The sequence below is a fragment of the Berghia stephanieae genome, chromosome 4 (assembly GCF_034508935.2).
Source record: "Berghia stephanieae isolate SIO BIC M18660-M18661 chromosome 4, UCSD_Bste_1.3, whole genome shotgun sequence".
Lineage (NCBI taxonomy): Eukaryota > Metazoa > Mollusca > Gastropoda > Nudibranchia > Aeolidiidae > Berghia > Berghia stephanieae.
Genome location: NC_088363.1, coordinates 15,262,213 through 15,284,912, shown reverse-complemented (window position 1 = coordinate 15,284,912; position 22,700 = coordinate 15,262,213). Strand labels below are relative to the sequence as shown.

Sequence of the window (22,700 nt, the reverse complement as noted above, 5' to 3'; positions counted from 1 at the left end):
TAATTTGTCTCAGAAAAATGTAATAAATAAGCATGGGTAAAAGTAACTCAGGTAAACTACGGGTATTGTCAGTGTTAGGGTTGAGTGAGTTAATAGTTCAGAGCTATTATCAGTAGTGTATGAATTCCCCAATTCACATGAGAGTTAATTCTCCCATTTGAAATTGCATCTGGAATCATTTTTACAAACAAACACACGTCAGTCAATGTCCAAGTTCACAATTTTGAATAGTATTCAATTTTTATATCAATATCACCCTGTTCTAAGAATGGAAGATCAATCATATTTTTCCTCAAAATTAATATCAGTGAATGGAAAAAAAATTGACATTTTGTTTTCTTTTAATATTTCAGGCATTTAAATCTTGGCGTAAATTGTGCAAGCCCAGCTTAGAAATGACCTTTTACCAAACTATGACACCAAGGACTGAAAGACGGGTCTCTTCCTCTACCTCCCAACTACCTGTGCCAAGAGGAAGAGGATTTTATTCTGCCTCATCATCAAATAGACAAATGTAACCAAAGTGAATATTCTCTTAAACTGATTACCTGATACTCTATCCTAGATAATGTGTCACTTCTCTTCACATTAATTTATTTGAAAGCAAAAGAAAGACCTTCATATCAAAGAAATGTCAGCTACTTCCAAGAGTCACCCCCCTTACTAAGCTCGCCTTACCTTGACTGTTCAGCAGACAAACTGCCAAGAAGTCCAGTTAACTGTCGTGCTCTTGAAAGACGGGTATTTAAAAATTTGGCCAAAAAACTTGTCCATATATCAATCGATTTAACTCTCTCCTTACCAGCTATTATTAGAATTTTCCCTGAAAATTCACGCCAAACCAACACAAGAATAGACTTTTCTTACTCAAACAAAAAAGTAACAAGTAAGCTCTACAACACAATGTTTAGTATCTATAGCTGTAATCAAAGCATTTCTTTACATTTTAAGATGTACAAGAGAAATCAGAATGAGAATATTGTCTTGCATCGTAACGAATGTGACGATTTTCCTATGGGTGGTAAGGAGAGGGTTAAATAACCCTCATTGTTGTGTAAACTGTTCCCTTTTATGGTCACCGTTGTGTGGACTGGGGTTGAATGAGTGAGTTTACGGTGTGTGACTATAGAGTCTTTAATTGGTGAGAGAGAGAGTGAGAGTCGTCAGATAGTAAGAGAGAATGAAGATAACGGAATGTTATGTAATCGAAGGCTTGAGGAAGCAAAATGTTTTATTTAAATTAAAGTTGTTCTTTATAATTCAAAGATCAAGTTTATTGTAATTATTCCTAATCTACATCACTCATCTTGGCAAAAATTCTTAAACCTGGAACTTAAATGAAGACTTTGTGAGGTCCCAGGTTTGAGAGCTTCAGTCCAAGGTGAGGATCATTTAAATCGATCAATATTTGAAGGAGTTTTCTGGCGAAATTTTTAAATACATGTCTTTCCAGAGTACAGCAGGTTACTGATTAATGTTATATACAATGCCTATCCATGTGCCAAAATAAGGAAACCATTGACATTATTCCAAAAGCTTCCTTGTAAAGTTCCAGAGATAAATCAAATGAATTCAAACCACGCTAGTTGTGGTTTGAATGAAATTCTACAATAAAACCTCATTATACCCCCCTTCCCCCCGCCCTTTTTTTCTTGTTTTGTTTTGTTGCAAACAACCAAATCCGTTTATTGGCACACAATGATGCACATGGACAATATCAAAATAATCATAAAACCATTCATTTTCGTCCTGCCAGTTATTTCCCTTAAAGCTCATGGGTTTTAACCATGGCCGTATAATCAAGTTTTATTGTACATCAAAATAAAATACAAAAACCAAAATGGGAAATACGTACTTGGCAAAATCATATCATAGCTGCTAGATTTTCCCTATTATCACCATGTTTGTTATCTGATTGAATATATCTGACCCACCATCTCAAAATGGTTCGGATGAATCGAGCTCTGAAAAGTGAAGTTAGAATTACATTGATGTTTTTTAAAATTAACTTATTGAGTTTCTTATATGTAAGAAATTGTATTTATTTTCCATCACCATTAAAAGAAACTAACCCCATGTTTCATGGTGGCTATAATTGTATTCAAATTGTCATCGTCTAGTTCATTCTGTCATAAAATGGCGTTGCGTCAGTGAGACACTTTTACAAAGTAGGAATTTTTTTGTCATCATCCTGGTTAGATGATCCATTATTTATCCAGGGGCAGCGTGGCTCAGCAGTACGGTCTTTGCTATGTACCCAAAAGGTACCGAGTTCGATCACCCGCCACTGCGCTGAGTGGCCCTGGGCATGTCACCTCGCTCTAGCTCAATTTGTGGCACTCCACTGTGGCTGACGTCTGGGTTATTCCAGTCTTCCCTTGGGATAAACCCTAGAGACAAATTTCCCCTATGGGATTAATAAAGGGAATTTTATTTTATAGTGACAAATTCGGGAACTCGGAACAGGCAGTGATGCATGATAGAAATCTGACAAAGTGTGTATGAAACAGTGTCAAAGCACATAGAAAAACACAAGACAAATACATCAGTCTGCCTCGGGGATGGATTTGTCTTGTGCTTTTTTTTTCTGCTTTGTTTTGCAATGTCCACCTTTTCAGAATTTCATCATTTTTAATAACATCTTAATTCTCATCATGATATTCATAGAGAAATGCTCAACACCATCAACATTTCACTTTCATATTGTATATATTTAGCTTTTCCTGCCAATATCATCATTTTCTTTCTTCCCAATCGCCATTTCTTTTTTTTTTTTTCGATGTTCTTTATGTTACTTTTATGCAAGCCAAATACCTATAAAGTGCCACCATTGTAAAAGCATTTTACAACAAATTTTTCATAAGCACATCTAAATGGAATTATGCCTGGGTGGTTTAGATTTAGATGCCAAAATTTGAATTTATAGCAAAAAAAAAATTTGTTAAATAAATAATTGTTGGTTTGTTATATTAATGGCAAGTTCTATGTTTCTTTAAATGAACTTTTTGACTATATTAATATAACACGATTACTGCCCATAATTTGTTGAAGTTTTAGTATGTTGATCACTGTTGATGTTAAGGCTTACGATGCACACATTCTAGTGATACATAAACGTGTTGGTTTTGCGGGTGGTTGGATGGGAGCATCACCCTTGAATCATATACCTATGATGTTCACATGGGTGTACGATCCGATAGTGATGTCGTTTCTTCTTCTCTTTACTAGCCTATCCTGCTTCTTTGGTTTGTGATTGTATTTTTGACAGGGGATATTTTTTTTTTCTGTAAATCTTCTGCCTGTTTGTTCTTGGTTAGTTATAATTTAGCTTATGATATCTTTAGGTTATGATTTTGATTTACATTTGTACTATTTTTGTTAGATTGCTTGTTTTTTTGTTTCAGCGGTCTCTCATATAACCTCAATTGTGTTGGAAGAGACCTAAAGCAACAAACAAACAAACAAAAAAAAACGTGTTGGTTTTTTTAATGATGCAATCTTATTCACACAAAATCTTGTAGATGATTGATATCACCCGATGTCAGGTGCAGGCAACTGGTTTTACGATTCTTCATGCAGGGTTGGTTTTGCATTCTCTAGGGAATTAAATAGTATCATGTATCAAGAATAATGGTTTGTTTTGCTTGAGAACTTGAATCCTTTGTGTGGCTATATGGTCTTGTGGTATAACTCTCACCTTTGGTTTGGTTCACTCATGGATTTGAGAACTACTCTGAGGGAGCAGCGCATAGTTGAGTCCTTGGAAAAGGCGCTTTACTCATACCATACTCAGGTGTAAAATCAGTACTTGGCCATTAAGAGGTTTGGTTGTCTCTGGAAAAAATGGTAATATCGCCTAACAGGCATTGTGTCTCGTCATACAACATAATATTACGTGTTGCTGTTGCCTGGGACCCCTGGTAAAGCGCTTTGAGCACATTAAGTGAATATTGCGCTGTATAAATGCTCTATTATTTTAGTTATTAGTATTATAATTATAGTTATAGTGTTCTGTCACAGTGCACAATTCCAAGAAGAGGATATTTTTGTATAGCTTGAGAAAGAAAATAAAAACCTCACAACTAAGGGACGCCTTTAGGATTACATTATTTCCCCAAGTGTTAGCTGCCTCTCTTCCCTACTGAATCATTCGTATTTATTTTAATGATTAGATGACATTCAAATTTCAATGAGATTAGAGGACTAGGGAAATTAAGTTACCAATATCCTCTCTGATCAGTAGAAGAGGGAGGGGAGGGTTATTTTTTATTTGTTTTTCCTTTTAAATTTCATATATTTATTTATATATTTTTTTAGACAGACTTTTTAGGTAAAGATGTTGAAGCGGTTACCGATGTACATATTATTTTTATCTCGTTGATGTATCAATATACACTTAACACCAAAAACATATTTATTGAATTAGAGAAGCAATAAGGATAAAATGCCTTTGTTTTCCAGTTCATTACATCATTAAGTATCCTTAATTCTTTATAAAAAAAGCAGTTGTAAAGCATAACTGTGATCATTTTGTATAAATTATGAGCATTTTTTATAACTGTGATAATATTTGCCCCCGCATATTATTTATTTATACATTTTATCATTGGAATAAAAAATATTATTTATACAAACTTGGAAATTCTTCGTCGTTTTTTTTTTCCTGTGCAAACATCTCTCTGTACTTATTTATTTTTCACAACTTGTGAGATTTTAGAAAATATAGCATTTTGTCGAAAAAGGACCTGTAACTATATAAATAATGAATAATTGCCTGTATCAAGAAAATAATAAATGGTTAGCAATAATATTTTGAAAGTTGTGCAAAATTTAATAAAAATGAAATTTTTTTTTTGGAAAGATGCATGGAAAAATGAAATAATTGCACACGAATACACCCAAACCTTTCTATGCGGCTATTAATTTTTTCTCTTTTTGGTATCATTGTTCTGCAAAGAAGGGATGGGTGATTGTGTTGATTTTCCTAGTATTTCATTACATGTTGAGAGCAGCTGTTTTAAAGAGTTTGTAGTATTTTTAAACTCATCATTATAATGGGTCTATCATTATCGTTGTCTTTTTCCATTTGATAATGGATGATCTGAAATGTTCCAGTGATCCTGTCGATGGGTCTTCATTCATAAATGTTCCAATTTTCTTATGCACTTCTCTCGGCTTGGCCAACACCCTTTGTAAAGGGAGCAAAACAAAATATTTCTCTGGGGATTTGAAGGTGCATGTTTATCCAGAGGATTGTGGATACACACATTCCAATTGTCTACTGTGACGTCAGCTATGTTGTTAAAAAGACCACGGAGATCACCTTCCAAGTCCTTATAATTCTAAATTCAGTTACATCAACTTTTCTCAAATCTCTTTATGTTACTTTTTCATTCATAACATTTTTTTTTAAAATTGTCGATACTGATTTCTATTGATTTTTTATCTGTATAAGTGACGTCAGAAATGGTGGTGGTGTTGAATTCTTCATTGGATTCTTTAACAACAACCCAGTCAATAGTATTACCCCTGCCATGAGTTGGGGATGACAAAAGTTGTATTAATGAATGTTGTGTAAATGTTGCTGCTCGAAGCTCGAAGAAATAAATAATAACGTGATGTTGAATGTAAGCTTCAATTTAATTACAAAAAGGAGCATAATATTTCCTGCCAACCAATGTTTTGTTTATTCGTCTTAACTACGCCACTACCACATCATCTCGTTCATCTGTGGTGTTTCAATCATCCTGTTTTGTTGATAAAGGGGAAATCCGAAACGTTCATTTGATCTGTTTTTGTAATTAAATTGAAGCTTACATTCAACTTCACGTTAGTATTTATTAATGAATGTTGGTAAATCATGTCTTTGAATGTCCCTGTATTTGTTGTGCTTAAAAGAACAAGTTTAAAAACACGAAGCTTAGAAAAATCAAGACCTTTTTGTTTTGATAAAAAAAATATATACATCACAATCATGTTTTAGAATAAATTTATTATGGTACAACAATTTCAATAGCAAGAACCGTAACAAGCAAACTTCAAAAGTCAAGGAAATGAAAAATCAGTATAAATTATTATTGATTTAAATTATATGAGAATGTTATTTTTTAATTATTTTTTTACGCTCATTTTTCTTTAATGGGTGTGAAGCGAAGATTATATTATACTCAGCAACAGCTACAACACCACCAGAATTTTGGTTCTTGTTTCAATACTAAATAACAAAGCCAGGAAAATTAACCTAACTCTACTGCTTTTTTTTTGTTAATATCTAACACCCGAGTTTTTAGAAAGTCTTTCTGTGATTTTAGCTCACAATTATCAACTAGCAGTTTTTGCTTTGTCACTCTCATTAACTTTGTTTTAGAGATGTTACACTAAATGGTCACAAGAAAATTGAAAATTTGGACACTGATAACTAATAATTGCGTATTTTGTCTGTTCATTTTTAAAAGCCTAAACAGAACTTTCATGCTTTCGTGCTAAAAAGGCTAATGACGGGACAGTCTAAGTTTACAGATTTTCAATCCGTTTTGGCGGCCCTTACAAGCACTAAAGAAAAAGTTTTTATATGGGACTAGGTTAAATAGAGGTAGATCCAAAAAACCAAGTTCGAGAATAACTTTTAGTCCGATTGGACCTCAGGCATACTTATTATTCCAAAGTGTCCCAACATTTCAAGAAACAATAACCTATATAAATTATAAATAAAGGACACTATTTACAAGGAAACAAATTAACTCCCCATCCTCTCCGAAACAAAAGAGGTCTGTGACTATTTCCACTTTCCATAGGACATCCCAGCCAGGGACTAAGTTAAAATCAAAGAGTCTCATTCCTGAGTAAAGATAGAAAACCACACAGACGCAGACAGGAGATATCGTAGGCTAGGGGAGAATGTGGCCAATGTAAGCCAAGGAGCTCCATCTGGATAGACGAATGACTGACAACAAATATATAATCTCTCAATAAAGGTTACATCCATCTGACTGTCACATTCCCAGCAAAAGACCCGTTCCTAACAAACACAAAATAATATGATGTCACGAAGAAGATTAATCTCTCAATTCTATTTATCATCAATTAAAAATTAATTTATCCACGTTTGCCTACTTATCAAGCATTCAATACAAACAGTTCTGAAAAGTTTTTTTTAGTGAATTGAAAGAATATAAGGATTAAAAAGGAAATGAGCCCTAGTAAATGTTGAATCATTATGAATAAATAAAAAATTAATGGCGATATTTATACATTTTCATGAAAACTCCAAGAATTAGGAATGTATAACCAAAAATGTCTTCAAGAACTTCAATTAAAATGGATGGGAATCAATATAATTGATGAAGGCAACAATTGTTCCATGAGCATTATTAAAGGAAATGTTTAAAACCATAAGATATGTACAAACAAGTGATGAGGTGAGAGTAAATGCTGATTTTAAAATTATATTTAATTACTGTTTGGTGCTGTTAAACAAAAGATAAAAATTTGTATCAACGAGTCTGCGATTCCAATTTTCAAGCTGAATGGCAGATCACAAAATCAAAGAGAAAAATAATGTTGGATTGGGAATAAATTTGATAACATCAAACTTTTTGATCTAATTTTCGAATTGCAAATCTGTAAATTCGAAATTATTTTTTTCAGTTAATTATGAACAGCCAATTTCTGCTTTCTCAGATAAGAAAAAGGTTTTTTTAAAGCCATCTAAAATCCTGAGTATGTACAAATATTGTCATGACAATATATATCACAATACAATTTTTGCTATTGTGACTTACCCCTTCAAATTGATAAAATGTTGGGATGATTGAGGTGCAGAAAAATTGAATTTATAGACAAAAATTAAAATTTTAAATTCATGTAGTTTACTGAAGACACTGTATAAATATTTTCTCAAAGTACGAAATACTAAAATTTAATATTTCTGTTCCCCTTAAGTTTTGTCACTCTTCCCAATCAGGTTGATCCCAACATAATACTGATTTGAAACGACACGTCACATTTATATCACAGACAGTGAATTGAAAAAATATAATCAATAAATTTTATCAGATTCAGATTCTGAATTTCAAGTAGGTTCCATGAAACATAATCTCTCTCTCTCTCTCTCTCTCTCACTCTCTCTCTCACTCACTTCCTCCCCTGTCTCTTTCTCCCCCCCCCCCCCCCCCCCATTTTTTTCTCTACAAATATATTTGTTCACTCTCTTTCCTCCTGCTAAAACGACTTAATTCATCTAATAAAACCACAAAATAAAATAATTTATCTCTTTCTTTTATATCAAGCCTTCAATACCATTATATAAAAATATATATCTATGTATGTCAACATGCAACTGATTAAAATATATCTCTTTTTTAACAAGAAATCATTATATTAATATTCATTTCATTTATTTTTTAAAAGAGAAAAATAATTTCAATATCATATAAAAATAGTGGGCAAAGTAAACTATAAATTTTATCATATATTTAATATATGGGAGGCAAAATGGTCGAGTCGTTAAGGTATTGCATTGTGACCAGGAAGGTTCTGAGTTCGAGCCCCGCTTCTGGCACTTTTGTTTTTGTTCCTTGAACAAGATTATTTTCCCCCTCTTTGGACAACATGAGTTTGTTTGATGGACAATCAATATTCCTACCAAAGGGAATACTGTTTTAATTTATAAAAATATGTTAGATATGAAATGTATATTATGTATACCTTTTGATAATTTCATTATCTTGATGATTTTACAGTTATATTCCAATAGTTTTAAGTAAATGTACTAGAGATTGATTTAAAATATGTTGCATTATTTTATTTGTTTCATAATAGGAAGAAAGCTTGCAAAAATGTGCACTAACCTGGTAAGATATGTCAACAAAATTGATTGGAACAAGCTATATATTTATGGTTAAAAAAATGTCTACGGTATAAATCTGTTCTAATGTCATACATTTCTATTCAGCTTTTGCTAATTTCAAATCAGATTGCATTGACAGAATCACACCGATTTATCGTTTTTCATGATTATTTTTGAGACAAAACTGTAATATGTACATATCAGTTTGGATAGGCCACTCGTCGATGCTGAAAATAAAAGAAGACGTCATGAATTATGTCCCTGCGTGACTTGTTCTGCCAGAACCAATCCTGATTCCACATGGAAACTATGGGTGGTCTCCCCTCCAGAAAATCCACAGAGTTCACATTGATGTTGGGGAGCTTCTGTTGCATCCAGGACAAAAACTTCAGACTGGGGAAATGGGCCTTGGCAGGAAGGATAATAATAATGATGATGATGATGATGATGATGATGATGATGATGATGATGATGATGATGATGATGATGATGATGATGATGATGATGATGATGATGATGATAATAATAATAATAATAATAATAATAATAATAATATCTATGAATGCAATTTTTCATTTCATAAAGCAAACTAGAGGTAAGTAGTGCGGCTATGTGGTCTTGTGGTATGACACTTGCTTTTCAATCGGAAGGTCCTGGGTTCAAGCTTTGCTCAGTGCATAGTTGAGTCCATGGAAAAGGCTCTTTACTCACACTCTTTCACCGTACTCAGGTGTAAAATGAGTACCTGGCTGTTAACAGGGTTGTCTCTGTCTGAAACAAATTGTAATATTGTAATAGGCATCATGTCTCGTTCTACACGTTACATGTTGCTGTCAGCCTGAGACCCTTTGTTCAAGCGATTTGAACATGTTCAGTGGATATTGCACTATAAAAAAAGCTAAAGCTTTTTAATCATTTTTTTTTTGTTTTAAGTGCTGCGTTGTAGAATACAATTCATATACAGGCTACAATGTCATTCAACATGAACAGATCTGGATGATTATGTCAGATAATTGAATTGATAGATAAATCAAGCTAACCTTGCGGGTGGTTGGATGGGAGCATCACCCTTGAATCATATACCTATGATGTTCACATGGGTGTACGATCCGATAGTGATGTCGTTTCTTCTTCTCTTTACTAGCCTATCCTGCTTCTTTGGTTTGTGATTGTATTTTTGACAGGGGATATTTTTTTTCTGTAAATCTTCTGCCTGTTTGTTCTTGGTTATTTATAACTTAGCTTATGATATCTTTAGGTTATGATTTTGATTTACATTTGTACTATTTTTGTTAGATTGCTTGTTTTTTTGTTTCAGTGGTCTCTCATATAACCTCAATTGTGTTGGAAGAGACCTAAAGCAACAAACAAACAAGCTAACCTTAGGGATGAATAATGTAAATAAAAACAGAATAATACTCCATGGGAGACAAAAGCGCAATTTAAAAAAAAAATGCAATGCCACTTAGCACAAAGCGAATAAGTAACTCAATCAACCCCTTTTGCACTTAATAAGCATATATTAACGGGAACTCTGACATATTGTGTTCAACTTTTGAGATACAAATAAGAATATGAAGTTGCCTAGATGTTCGGTTTTAACACAAATGCAGTTAAAATGACATAATCACATCTTACTTTTTTTTTGACACTGTCCATAAAATAAAAGTCATCTGAGTGAAATAGATTGACTGGCAAGGAGAAAGCACGTGAGATCTGTGTCAAATTTTCATTCTCATGAATTAAATAATCTATGTACCTGAAAAAAACAAAAACAAGATAAATAAAACCTCTGAGAAAAATATAGTTGTGATAATCATACCCTTCAGCTCGTATAAACGCTTACAATGCAAATGACGTAAAGTAAAAGTCACAGAAAATAAAAAATTTTTTTTTTTTAATTTCTTACCTGAAAATAAACTAAAACTAAAATAGATCCAACCTTTGAAGAGAGACAAATGTCAAATTTCTGGTTTTTGCATAGCAGGTGTGCAGCTATGTGGTCTTGTGGTATGACACTGACCTTCAGACCGGAAAGTCCTGTGTTCAAATCCTGCTCTGAGCAGTACATAATTGAGTCCTTGGAACGGGTCTGTTAGTGTGGTGGGACCAACATGTTGCCATCTGCTCCAATGTTGAGATGGGCAACATTTTATTAAATTAATTTAACGTTATGAACAGGTTAACTCTGTTATTGTTATAAACATTGACACTATATAAGATATTTGTTGTATAAAAAATATTTGTTATTGTTTTCGTCACATGAATAGTTAATGTTTTAATGATGAAGGGGAAAATGAATCATAATGTTTTTCATTTAATATGACAATGATTTATAACAATGAATTGTCTGAATTGCTTACCATGACACAAGGTGAGACGCTTTGAGATTACACTGATTAGCACAAGCAGGAAATCCATCTGGTCTTGTTAGTTTTGGATCTTTGGGAAGATATGGGTGACTGTTGGGACGGCGCTAAATGTAGACAAATGACGAGATGTTATTGAGATATTCTGTGATGAAATATAACAGTGGACAAAATCAATTAAAATTGAAAGATTATGTCATCACAAAATATCATAAATCACACAGGCCACGCTAATCAAGGTTTATAACAAATTGATATTTAAATTTAACTATGTGTTCTACACACTTTTTCACTCATTGAATCATGCAAGCCATCACTCCATGTTATAATAACATGCACAAAATCAGGAGGGTTAGTCTCAGATTGTTTAAATTAGTTTCTTTCCCATCATTTTGGCATCGTGTAAGTTTTCTATATTATTTCGACTTCAATCATACAAATTGCAACTTCATGCAGCCAAACAGCGTGAGTGTGGTGAGGACAGATGGACATGCCTAAGCATTTATTATGATTTTATCTATTTTTCGGTCAACTTCCATGTAGGCATTAATGCCACTGATTGTTTCAGGCAGGGAATCCCATATTCGGATGGTACTTGAGGAAAAACGAGTTGAGATGAACATTAATTCATCATCATTGCTAACCCACCTGTTCTACAACAGTAGATTTGCATCGGGACACTGTGATGTCAGGTGCTGAGACAGTTCTTCGCCTATTGAAAATTGCTCTGGCCTTCCGGCCTTCACCAGTGGCCATAATATTGTTGCATACCACTGGCTGCATGGAGTGGCCTTGGAAATGACATCCTGGGGATGACGAGGCAGGGAGGTGCAAAGGGTCTGGAAGATTGTTATTAAAAATCAAACTTTCAGGAGTCACTCTAATTTAAGAATTGATTTACAAATGTTAAAAGGTATATATGCTGTCAAGAGTAAAAGTCAACATCTTTGCATTAATCAAGATATTGATATAAAGGACATTTCCATTTTGACTACTTAAATTCAAAGGAATTGTAATAAGGAAATTTTTACAAGAAAACAAATTTCTAAGGTTTGGCATATTTCGTCAGAATTAGAATTTTCAGGTATATTTTTGTTGTACTCCACATATACTTAATTAATTATACAAGCTTTTGTGATGTAATTTCTATTGACATAACCATAGGCACACATGATAATTTTACTTCATAAGCTCCTTAATGCAATAAAAAGAAGGCACATTGCCGGTTTGTGGCTCATAAACGCAAATTTTTCGGGGTTTTTGGTTGTTTTTTGGGGGGGGTTTTTTGGTAACACAATCAAATTTAACACTATGGAAACTTATCCACTAAAATGTTTTAAAAAGTTAACTCCATGGATGAGAATTTGAACCAAATTACTAAATCTTACCATGAAAGAAATTTGATGTGGAGGGTTGTGGACGGTGCACCATGGTAGGGTGGGCAACCTGGTGAGGATGCAGATTGCTGCTCCCCGTCACTAGGTGGTTTTCAACGCCCCAAGGCTGTTGATGAGGTAGAGATATTGCCTAAAACAGATGAAATGAAATTGTTATGAATACAGTTTTAAACAAATAAATTAATAAAATTAAAATTAAAATTGACACATGCTTGAGGGCTAACTTTTTTTTAATTATCAAAGAAAGATTTACATTGATAACTTGGTATTTGCCAAACAACTGTCATCCATACTGACCAATGCATTTAATTTTTGGTAATTGTTTTCATTTTCCAATGGACTCTGACACAGCATTTTGGACACCAATTTTGAGTGACTAGTCATTGTCTTTAAGATATAGGTATTAAAGTCAGAAATGATGGGTTGCGATAAGGCGTTGAGAAGTCCATTTAAAACCAGTGTCCTTGGGTGGAGTTGTCTGACCTTCCATGACGAGCTTTTAGCGGGTTTTACAACAATATAAAAATCCTGAAACAAAAAAATCATTGTCGTGAGATTCCTCGTCAGTATTGGTTATGTTGCTATGCTCATTTGCGATACAATGAATGATTGTAGGACAACCTTGTACACTCACCGTATTGCTACAAACAACTGGGTGCCCCATATCTCCATGAAAGGCAGAATGGGTAACGGAGGGGCCAGAACCTGCAGAGGGTGTAATCTGGAACATGTGCATGCGATCTACATCAGCATCCACAGAGAGACCGCCATCTGGGTTGTCGATAAAAGATATTATTGGTGTAATACATGCAAATATCAGTTTCTTACAGACAATTAAGGTTGGATGGAAATGTATCTGTCCTTGGTATGTGGCATCTGAATAACTATTTAAAAAAAACAAAAACAAAAAAAAAACAAACTTGAGCATTTATATTAAGCAATATCTAGAAATACCATGAGGCAAATTATAATTAAATCATATCATCAATAACATTAAAAGCACTGAATTGGCATTTTTTTTTCATATATACTTTATTATTAACCATAGCATCTGGTCAAAACAACTCTTTGTTTGATTTGTGTTAGGGAGCAATTACGCAAACACATATTCCTCCTAACATTGCTTGTTTAGTTCGGCAACTGACATAACTGATGAAGTCGTATTGACATTGCTCTGAAAAGCTGCTCAAAGGGCAAAATATCATGCTAAGTGCACTAATGACATTTTTTAAAAAGATATTCAAAATGATGGATCAACCTTTGTCCTTGTTTTTGCATTTATTCAATGTTTACATGACAGCTGTGAAGAGTTCAAAGTTGAGCACACATATCTTATGGAACCCATATAAGCAGTCTTCCCATCTAAATTATCAGGTAACTTCTAAGATGTAATGCAGCTATGTGGTCTGACACTCGCTTTCGGATCGGAAGGCCCTGGGTTCGAGCCTCGCGCTTGGCGCATAGTTGAGTCCTTGGATAAGGCTCTTTACTTACATTCTCTCACCGTACTCAGGTGTAAAATGAGTACCTGGCCGTTAACAGCATTGTCTTTGTCCGAAAAATTGTAATATTGCCTAAGAGGCGTCATGTCCCGTCCTACATGTTAAATGTTGTTGTTGACCAGGGACCCCTGGTAAAGCGCTTTGAGCACATTTAGTGGATATTGCGCTAAATAAAGCTCAATTTTTTTTTTTTTTTTTTTAATAATAGCATGTCAGACTAGTAATCAGGAGGTTGAGATTTGATCTCCAGTCCAGGGATTAAACAAAATCCTTTCAACTGTTTACATCACATTTGCACATTTTTCGATTTTTATCTTGCACCAGAGAATGCTCAAAATATTTTTCAGTTGAAAAGTGAATATTATATTATATTATATTAAAAGAAATAAAATAATTTTGCATACCAATTTCTTTAGTCCAAGCAACAGAACTGTGACCTGCCCATTGGCCCTGAGGTGAAAGGATGAGGGTTTTATCTCCATCGTCAGTAGGATGGCGAGAGTGAACCCAAGACTGGTAGATTGAGAGATGTAAGTAGAGGAATAATTTATCTTTGAAAGTATCAAAATCAAGAAAAGTACAATTTTATTACTAGTCAATCCTTCATTAAAGTTATGAGTAAAAAAAAATTGTGGGGTTTGCTCCCTTCATGTACTCATCAAACATTATTGTGTTTATGACTATGCACCAGCCTACCGACCCTTTGTCAATTGGCATTTGGAAGAAAAAACCATACAATTCTTCTGAAAATTGAATGATTACAATAACGATTAAACCTTTATATATGTTTCAGAGAACATAATGCTAATTTAAAAAAAAAAAAATTAAAAATTAAGACCTATAAAAGCTGTTAACATACCCTTTTCCCAGATATCCATTGTCTCTGTGGGTGTTGATGTTGCTGTTGTCCGTGTTGAACAGGATGTGAGAGTCTACCATTACTAATACCAGTCTGCCAAAGATGAGGGTGGGGTTGATGTTCAGGATGTTGTTGTGGGACTGGGGCTGAGATCAGAGGATGAGGATCCTGCTGGTCATCGTCAGATTGCAGAAAGTCCCAGGATTGGGGTGGATCACCTGTCTGAGTGTCGATACCTGGCAAAAGATCATCATCTTTTTTTGACAGTGTTTTGCTAGGAGGGTCATCCCAGTCTGTGCCTGAAAGGCAGTTTTGCTGGTGATTGTTGTCTTGGCGATCCTGTTGCCAAATTCCTGGAACAAAAAAATGATGCGAATTAGATTGCAACATTTTGTTTCCCCCGAGACATAAAATTTGGCATTTCGTTCCTTTTCTGATTAAATTCAAATCTAATATGCCTCTTGTCTATTCAGCGTAAAATATAATAGTAAACTGGAGTCATATTTGTTGTTACAATTTATATGACTGACACAAAAATTAAATTAAATGTTTTCCTTAGCTGGGAAATAAACAATATCCTAGAAGGCTTAAGCCTTGAGCCCTTGTATAGGGTGTGGTATAAAAATTACAAAAATAGGCAAAAATGAAATGAGCATTTTTATGAACTATGACTCACTACACTATGAATAGAAGGTATTGATGTCGCTTGATTAGGCCACTGGCCTGTCGCCGAGTCTTTCCAGTCACTGAATGTCTTGTTCACAACTAATCTAATGCATTTCCCTACCTGATCTTGTGATCAGGGGCTAGCCTACACTACACTTTCTCTACGGATCTTTTGATCATAGCTATTTTGGGTGGGAGGCATTTCTACACTATGCATATAACTTTCCATCACAGCATCTAATCTATTCTTGAAAGCATTGACGCTCGGCGCTTCAACGACATTTGCTGGCAATGCGTTCCAACGTTCAATATCTCTCTGTGTAAAAAAGTTCTGTCGAAGGGTGGTTTTAACTCTGGGTTTCAGAAGTTTATATGAGTGGCCCCTGGTGACTGATATTTTGTCTACTGTGAACAGCCTATCCTGAGTCGCATACAAGCAATGTGTGAACTTATAGGTCTCAATCATATCACCTCTCAAACGTTAAAATCTTCAAACGTTTTTCAGGACAGAGATGACAAACCTTCATGAGCAGTATCAATGTAGACAGGATGAGATAAAGCAGGTTGAATGTCCAGATAGTCAGTAGTATGAGTAGACACCAGTTGTTTAGACTTGACCTCTCTCAGGGCAGTATTCTCACAAATATTCAAACTGCTACAGGATTCTTGTGCTTGTATGTTCTGATTAGACAAAAATCATACTCAAAATTTCGATATGATGAGGGTGAATTGGTTATGAGGGCTTTTGGTAGACATCATGGTGAAAATGGTTGAAGCCAGTCGGCACCCGTCTTATGGAACCAACTGCCTTCATCCCTCAAAAAATGTCCGACATTTGAAAACTTTAAAAAGAAACTTAAAACACATCACTTTAGGAAATCATTTGATGTTTAACATTTCTATTAGGCCTACATGTTATAGATATCCTAAATTTTCATCTTGTAGCACAGTGTGTGGTAATTAAATTACAAATTGATTAATGCTATTCATATATGATAGATTTTATGCTTAAATTATCAATTTATTGTTGTTTTATTTGCATTGTAAAGCGCCTCTGAGCACATTGTGGATCTAGGCGCTACATAAATTCATTCATTATTATTATTCATTATTCAAGAGATAACGGTGATGGGAATAATGAAGGCAATATAGACAATGGTGACAATGATGATGATAATGGTAGATTAATGAATAAATAAAAATTCTGGTTAAAATTCATGAAGTCAGAGCCATTTTAAGTATATTTAATGATTAAAAAACCCATGCAATCACAAACAGGAGACAATTTTGTTTGAAGGTGGGTTTGTTAACAATGCCGAAGAGAATAAAAATGATAACATAGAATTATTTTCAATATATCAATCTTCTTCGTTTAATTGTTTGTTTTGTTTAGTTAGATTTTTTTTTTTTGGAGGGAGGGTTGTATTTTTTTTTTGCGGGGGGGGGGGGGGGGGGGGGGGGGGGTGTTTTCTTTTAAATATATATCTTTTTCTGTTTAGTTCTTTTTATACCCACATTTTGACAAGAAACAAAACATATCAAATGGTATGTTGATGTGTAAGAATATCTTTTGTAATGAGAAAACTGAAATGTAGAATATCTAGGTGTACATTAGATTAAGAAAAAGAAGATAAATAAAACCAAAACAGAGAGAGAGAGAGAGAGAGAGAGAGAGAGGAGAGAGAGAGAGAGAGAGAGAGAGAGGAGAGAGAGAGAGAGAGAGAGAGAGGAGAGAGAGAGAGAGAGAGAGGAGAGAGAGAGAGGAGAGAGAGAGAGAGAGAGAGAGAGAGGAGAGAGAGAGAGAGAGAGAGAGAGAGAGAGAGAGAGAGAGAGAGAGAGAGAGAGAGAGAGAGAGAGAGAGAGAGAGAGAGAGAGAGAGAGAGAGATTTATAAAAATTAGGAATGTTATATATGACAGAAAAAAGTGCTCATGACAAACAAACAAAAAATGTTAAAGTTTATGCCAGGCAAATTTGCAACAGGCACTGGACGGAATGAGGTCTCAAATTAATTAAATCAAATCAAAATCAACTTTACTTTGGATAAATTGGATCCCTCTTCATGATAATTTACTTCTCTTCCATCTCCTTCACCTCCTCTCGTCTTCACAATATCTTTGCACTCTTCTTCGTCTGCATGTTTTTCATTGTTACTCTTCAAGTTCCCAATATCATCAGATCCCAAAAGATCCACCCCATCGTGTGTATTTCTACTGTCCACTTGCGGCTGGAAACTTCTGAGAATGGAGGGATCGTGGTCATCAAAGCCATTAAGGTGTAAAGGAAATGAACTGGGTACATTGTCGTTCTGAGTCGAAGAAGACAAAGGATCTCTGTCCTGAAAAACGTTTGAAGATTTTAAAGTCATATAAACGCAATGCATTGTACAAAAAAAAGCACAGTAATTAAATTTAATATGATAGGCACCTTATAAAAATAGGGCAAAATATTAGGAAAATATGTATGTTAATGAAGACATCAAACAAAAAATATACTTAATGAAAAATGACAGTCTCTTGATTTCCAGAAGTCTTCGCCAAGGCATTTCATCCTCATTATAATCATTAAGATGCTGAATTACACATATAAGTGAACCCCGGACTGTGTGAGGTGGACACTGATGCACGGTGAAGTGATCAAGAAGTTGATGTGGAGCTTATGGTGCTGGGAGTGGCTGCGTTAATTGGTGATGATGATGATGACGATGATGGAGTTAATAATGACAATGATGATGATGATGATGAAGGTGATAATGATGATGATGACGATAATGATGATACTGTTGACACTACTAAATGGGGGGTGATAGTGGCGGTGGTGGTGGTGGTGGTGGTGGTAGTAGTAGTAGTAGTAGTAGTAGTAGTAGTAGTAGTAGTAGTAGTAGTAGTAGTAGTAGTAGTAGTAGTAGTAGTAGTAGTAGTAGTAGTAGTAGTAGTAGTAGTAGTAGTAGTAATAGTAGTAGTAGTAGTAGTAGTAGTAGTAGTGTAGTAGTAGTAGTAGTAGTAGTAGTAGTAGTAGTGGTAGTAGTAGTAGTAGTAATAGTAGTAGTAGTAGAAGTAGTAGTAGTAGTAGTAGTAGTAGTAGTAGTAGTAGTAGTAGTAGTAGTAGTAGTAGTAGTAGTAGTAGTAGTAGTAGTAGTAGTAGTAGTAGTAGTAGTAGTAATAATAATGCTGAAAACTTATATAGCACTATAACTCCGAGACACCAGAATCTAAGCATTTGTAGTAGTAGTAGTAGTAGTAGTAGTAGTAGTAGTAGTAGTAGTAGTAGTAGTAGTAGTAGTATTAGTAGTAGTAGTAGTAGTGGTAGTAATAGTAGTAGTAGTAGTAGTAGTAGTAGTAGTAGTAGTAGTAGTAGTAGTAGTAGTAGTAGTAGTAGTAGTAGTAAAGTAATAGGTGTAGTATTAGTGGTGGTGGTGGAGAAGGTGGAGTTGATATTTACGTTGTGATGGATGTTTATAAAGAGTATGTGGCAATTTTAGCATTGGTGATATTGGTGATGGGAGGATGATGTTAAAACTGACAGTTATAATGGTAGTTGTAGGAGTGGTGAGGATGACTTGGTCGTGGGAATGATATAGTAATATGGTGATTATTGTGATCACGATGTAACATGATGCTGAGGTAGTTCAGATTATGATGATAATGATACCATAGTTTTGGTATCAGTAGCAATACTGATGTCCTAATTGTGGCATTATGATGTGGTGATGGCAGTGACAATGTTTTGATAATGATGATTATGATGTTGTAATGATGATGATGATGATGGTGATAATGGAGTGATAGTTGGGATGGTGTTATGGTAATTGTGGTTTAGTTGCTCTGGTATTTAAGTAGAGGTAAAGTTGAAGATGATATTTACGTTGGGGCTGTAATAATGTTCACAGTGGATTAAGTCATGTAAGGAAATTCCCGATCATTTTAATTTTCCAAGCCATTTTTCCCCGATCCGAAGGAAACCTCCAACCCTAGTGGATACCCTTTCCACTATACAAATTACTCAAGTAATACAAAATTGTGCATCATTCTAAAGATTTGAATACTTATAATCGAAAAGACTCAAGTCTAAGTAAATTATCTTACTTTCCACTGAGGTGGATCATCTTTAAATTGGTTATCATTATCGTAGGTTAGGGAATGGAGAAAGTGATCCAGTACTCCATTTTCCTTGTTTTCTCGTGTCTGTTCCTCTCCTTGATCAAGAATTTGGAAAGAAGACAAGATAAGACCATCACCTGTATGGAGTAAATCATTATATTTAAAGAAGTATATGTTCACACACATCTTTAATTCATTTTTTTGGCAAATGATGATGATGATGATAATAAATAATAATAATAATAATAATAATAATAATAATAATAATAATAATAATAATAATAATAATGAGGATGATGATGATGATGATGATGATGATAATAATAATAACAGTAATAATAATAATAATAAAAATAAATAAATAAATAATAATAACAAAAAGAAGATGAAGAATTTGAAGAAGAAGGAGAAGAAGAAGAAGAAGAAGAAGAAGAAGAAGAAGAAGAAGAAGAGAAGAAGAAGAAGAGAAGAAGAAGAAGAAGAAGAAGAAGAAGAAGAAGAAAGAGAGAAGAAGAAGAAGAAGAAGAAGAAGAAGAAGAAGAAGAAGAAGAAGAAGAAGAAGAAGAAGAAGAAGAAGAAGAAGAAGAAGAAGAAGAAGAAAAAGAAGAAGAAAAAGAAGAAGCGAGAGCAGAATATCAAACGATATATCTAATAGTCTTCAATCATGGCTATCTAGAGCACTATAGATGGTCATGACTTCAAAATGATGAACTAATGGTTCCCCATTCCTTTAACCTCTTACGTTCATTTAGAAGACATCCTCTTGAACTGAGGTCCATCCTGAAATAAAATATTAAATATTAATCATTAGTATCACCCCATTATTCATCATCTAAATAATCAGAGTATAGAGCGCTATCCCAAGTGTAAGTTGCAACAATGAGCCCAAAACAATGTGTTATCAGACCTGCAAATATAATTCTCACTTTTATGGTTTAATGAATGAGAAATATTCAACATGATACTGCAGACTGCTGCCCCAAATTGAATATAATGAAATTGAAATGACAAGAGAGAAGACAAGAGGATGAAAGTTGATTTATTTTAATTATTCTGTTATCACTCGTAGTAAAAAAAAAACAAACTTTCCAACTTATTCTACTATTACTTATTTTTCATTCCTTCAAATTTAAATGAAAAAAAAAATGCCAGTGAAATCACTGTCATTAAAACTTTATGGATTAATTGCTGGTCATGGACAGAGGCCTGAAGGCACCGCCTCCTTTCACAACCCCGATCCTTACGGGATATTTAAACGTGTACTTAAAACACACACTTGACACAAGATCTTAAATTATTTGCTTTGGATGAATCAAATAGAATGTTTCGGAACAAGAAAGTGGCATGAAGAGAAATTCAATGGAATGACAGAAGCCAATAACGTTACCATACCTTTCAATGCCATAAACTATTGAAAAGAAAACGCCCAACAGCCACCAAGAGACAGACAGACAGCTGTTTCAATGATTTGCATACGACTCAACACAAAACTTTAACGATATTATGTAGTCGAATATTAAATTCTTAAAACAGGTTTGATCGTAATCCAGATGACAAACTAAATAAAACAAGTTGATGTTGAGAATGACACGAAGTTTGAAAAAAAAAAGAAATACGAATTTGAAATTGAAATCTCATAGATAAGTTTTTCGCTTCTATTCAAAGAATGTCACTTGATATTAGATAAGTATACTGAATACAATTATTACTACCGTTCGATACTAACAAACGGGCAAGTATTTCCAGAGCGTTTAACGGGGTGCAAAACGGTGCATCTGAAAGTGCTAAGAAAAATTAAAACTTTGGTGCGTCCTAAATAAAAGCCCTATTCACATAGTGGAGATGAGGAAAAAATGCCCAATTATTTTAAATTTTTTAAAAAGAGATGAGTTAACGGTTCAACGGGGCTTAAGCCTGGTCTCATATTTTAAAAAATCAGGCAATGTTGAGCGTGGTCAGTGACTGGATGAGTGACATTACAGCCTTGGGTGCTGCAGTTTATATCCATTGCCTCATTCGACTCGAGTGTGAATAAGTGCCTGACCATGTCATGTGACCAGTGTCTACTGTATAGTTCTCTCAGTTGGTAAAGGCGAAATTTATTATTAATATTTTAGCTTTTCTTGTGGGTTCTCGGGTCAATGTTTTGGTTTAATCTCTTATAGATAATTACCAATGTCTGCATCCGGATCCGAAATATTGCTCTTTTAATTAAGTCGTTCGGCTATGTGGTCTTGTGGTATGACACTCGCCTTCGGATAAGAAGGTCCTGGGCTCGAGTCCCGCTCTGAATGGCGCATAATTGAGTTCTTGGAACAGGATTTTTACTCACATTCCTTCACCGTCTCATGTGTAAAACGAATACATGACCGTTAGTTTTGTCTGTCTTAAAAAACTATAATATTATCACTTGACAGACGTCAAGTCTCGTCCTACATGTTAAGTATTTTTTGTTGGGCAGGGACCCTTTGTAAAGCGTTTTGAGTATGTTTTGTGGATATTGCAATATATAAAAGCTCAAGTTTATCACTGGTACGATAGTTTTCCCGTCAGAACCTTTGTCTATTCTTATCCTCATATTATGTGTATGAGATCAGCAAAGGTTGTTGACTTGTATACACGAGAATAGCACGAGTGTTTTCGTTGCAATTAAGACAAGGTCCCTAATATCACGTACCTACTCTGAAAAAAAAACAAAATTTTGGCCAGAAAATTCGTCCTTCAAATATCGATCGTTTAAAATGACTCTCATTTTAATTTTTTTTTAAAAACAATTTTTAAACCTGACATATCAAAAAGTTTCACGTTTGAGAGTGGTTTTTTTTTTAATGTGGAAAGATGAGGGTCATTCTAATCGATCGATATTTGAAGGACGAGTTTTCTGGCCAAATTTCAAAAATGTGTTTTTTCAGAGTACGGCAGAAATGACTTTGTGAATGAACCTCTTCTAAATCATGTAC

The 22,700-nt window shown here is 34.3% G+C and overlaps 2 protein-coding genes across 3 annotated transcripts in view; one reads left to right on the top strand and one right to left on the bottom strand.

Annotated features, from left to right (window-relative positions):
• The window catches only part of LOC144970086 (uncharacterized), a 56,491-nt gene extending 51,849 nt beyond the window's left edge, over window positions 1–4,642 (top strand). For both annotated transcript variants that reach the window (XM_078909304.1, XM_078909303.1), the window contains one exon: window positions 354–4,642. In XM_078909304.1, the coding sequence (XP_078765430.1) occupies window positions 354–518 (165 nt within the window). In that variant the 3' untranslated portion in view covers window positions 519–4,642. The remainder of the gene's footprint in view (window positions 1–353) is intronic.
• A 3,510-nt stretch (window positions 4,643–8,152) lies between these two features.
• On the bottom strand, window positions 8,153–21,199 carry LOC144970085 (uncharacterized). The gene is made up of 13 exons (XM_078909301.1): window positions 21,133–21,199; window positions 20,483–20,520; window positions 19,726–19,877; window positions 17,679–17,978; window positions 16,163–16,322; window positions 14,976–15,328; window positions 14,521–14,629; window positions 13,249–13,385; window positions 12,606–12,744; window positions 11,866–12,056; window positions 11,212–11,324; window positions 10,487–10,607; window positions 8,153–9,255 (listed from the first exon to the last, which is right to left on the bottom strand). Exons 2-13 carry the CDS (start codon window positions 20,517–20,519, stop codon window positions 9,049–9,051), a joined length of 2,019 nt encoding a protein of 672 aa, XP_078765427.1. The 5' UTR covers window position 20,520; window positions 21,133–21,199; the 3' UTR covers window positions 8,153–9,048.
• Between the last annotated feature and the right edge of the window lie 1,501 nt (window positions 21,200–22,700).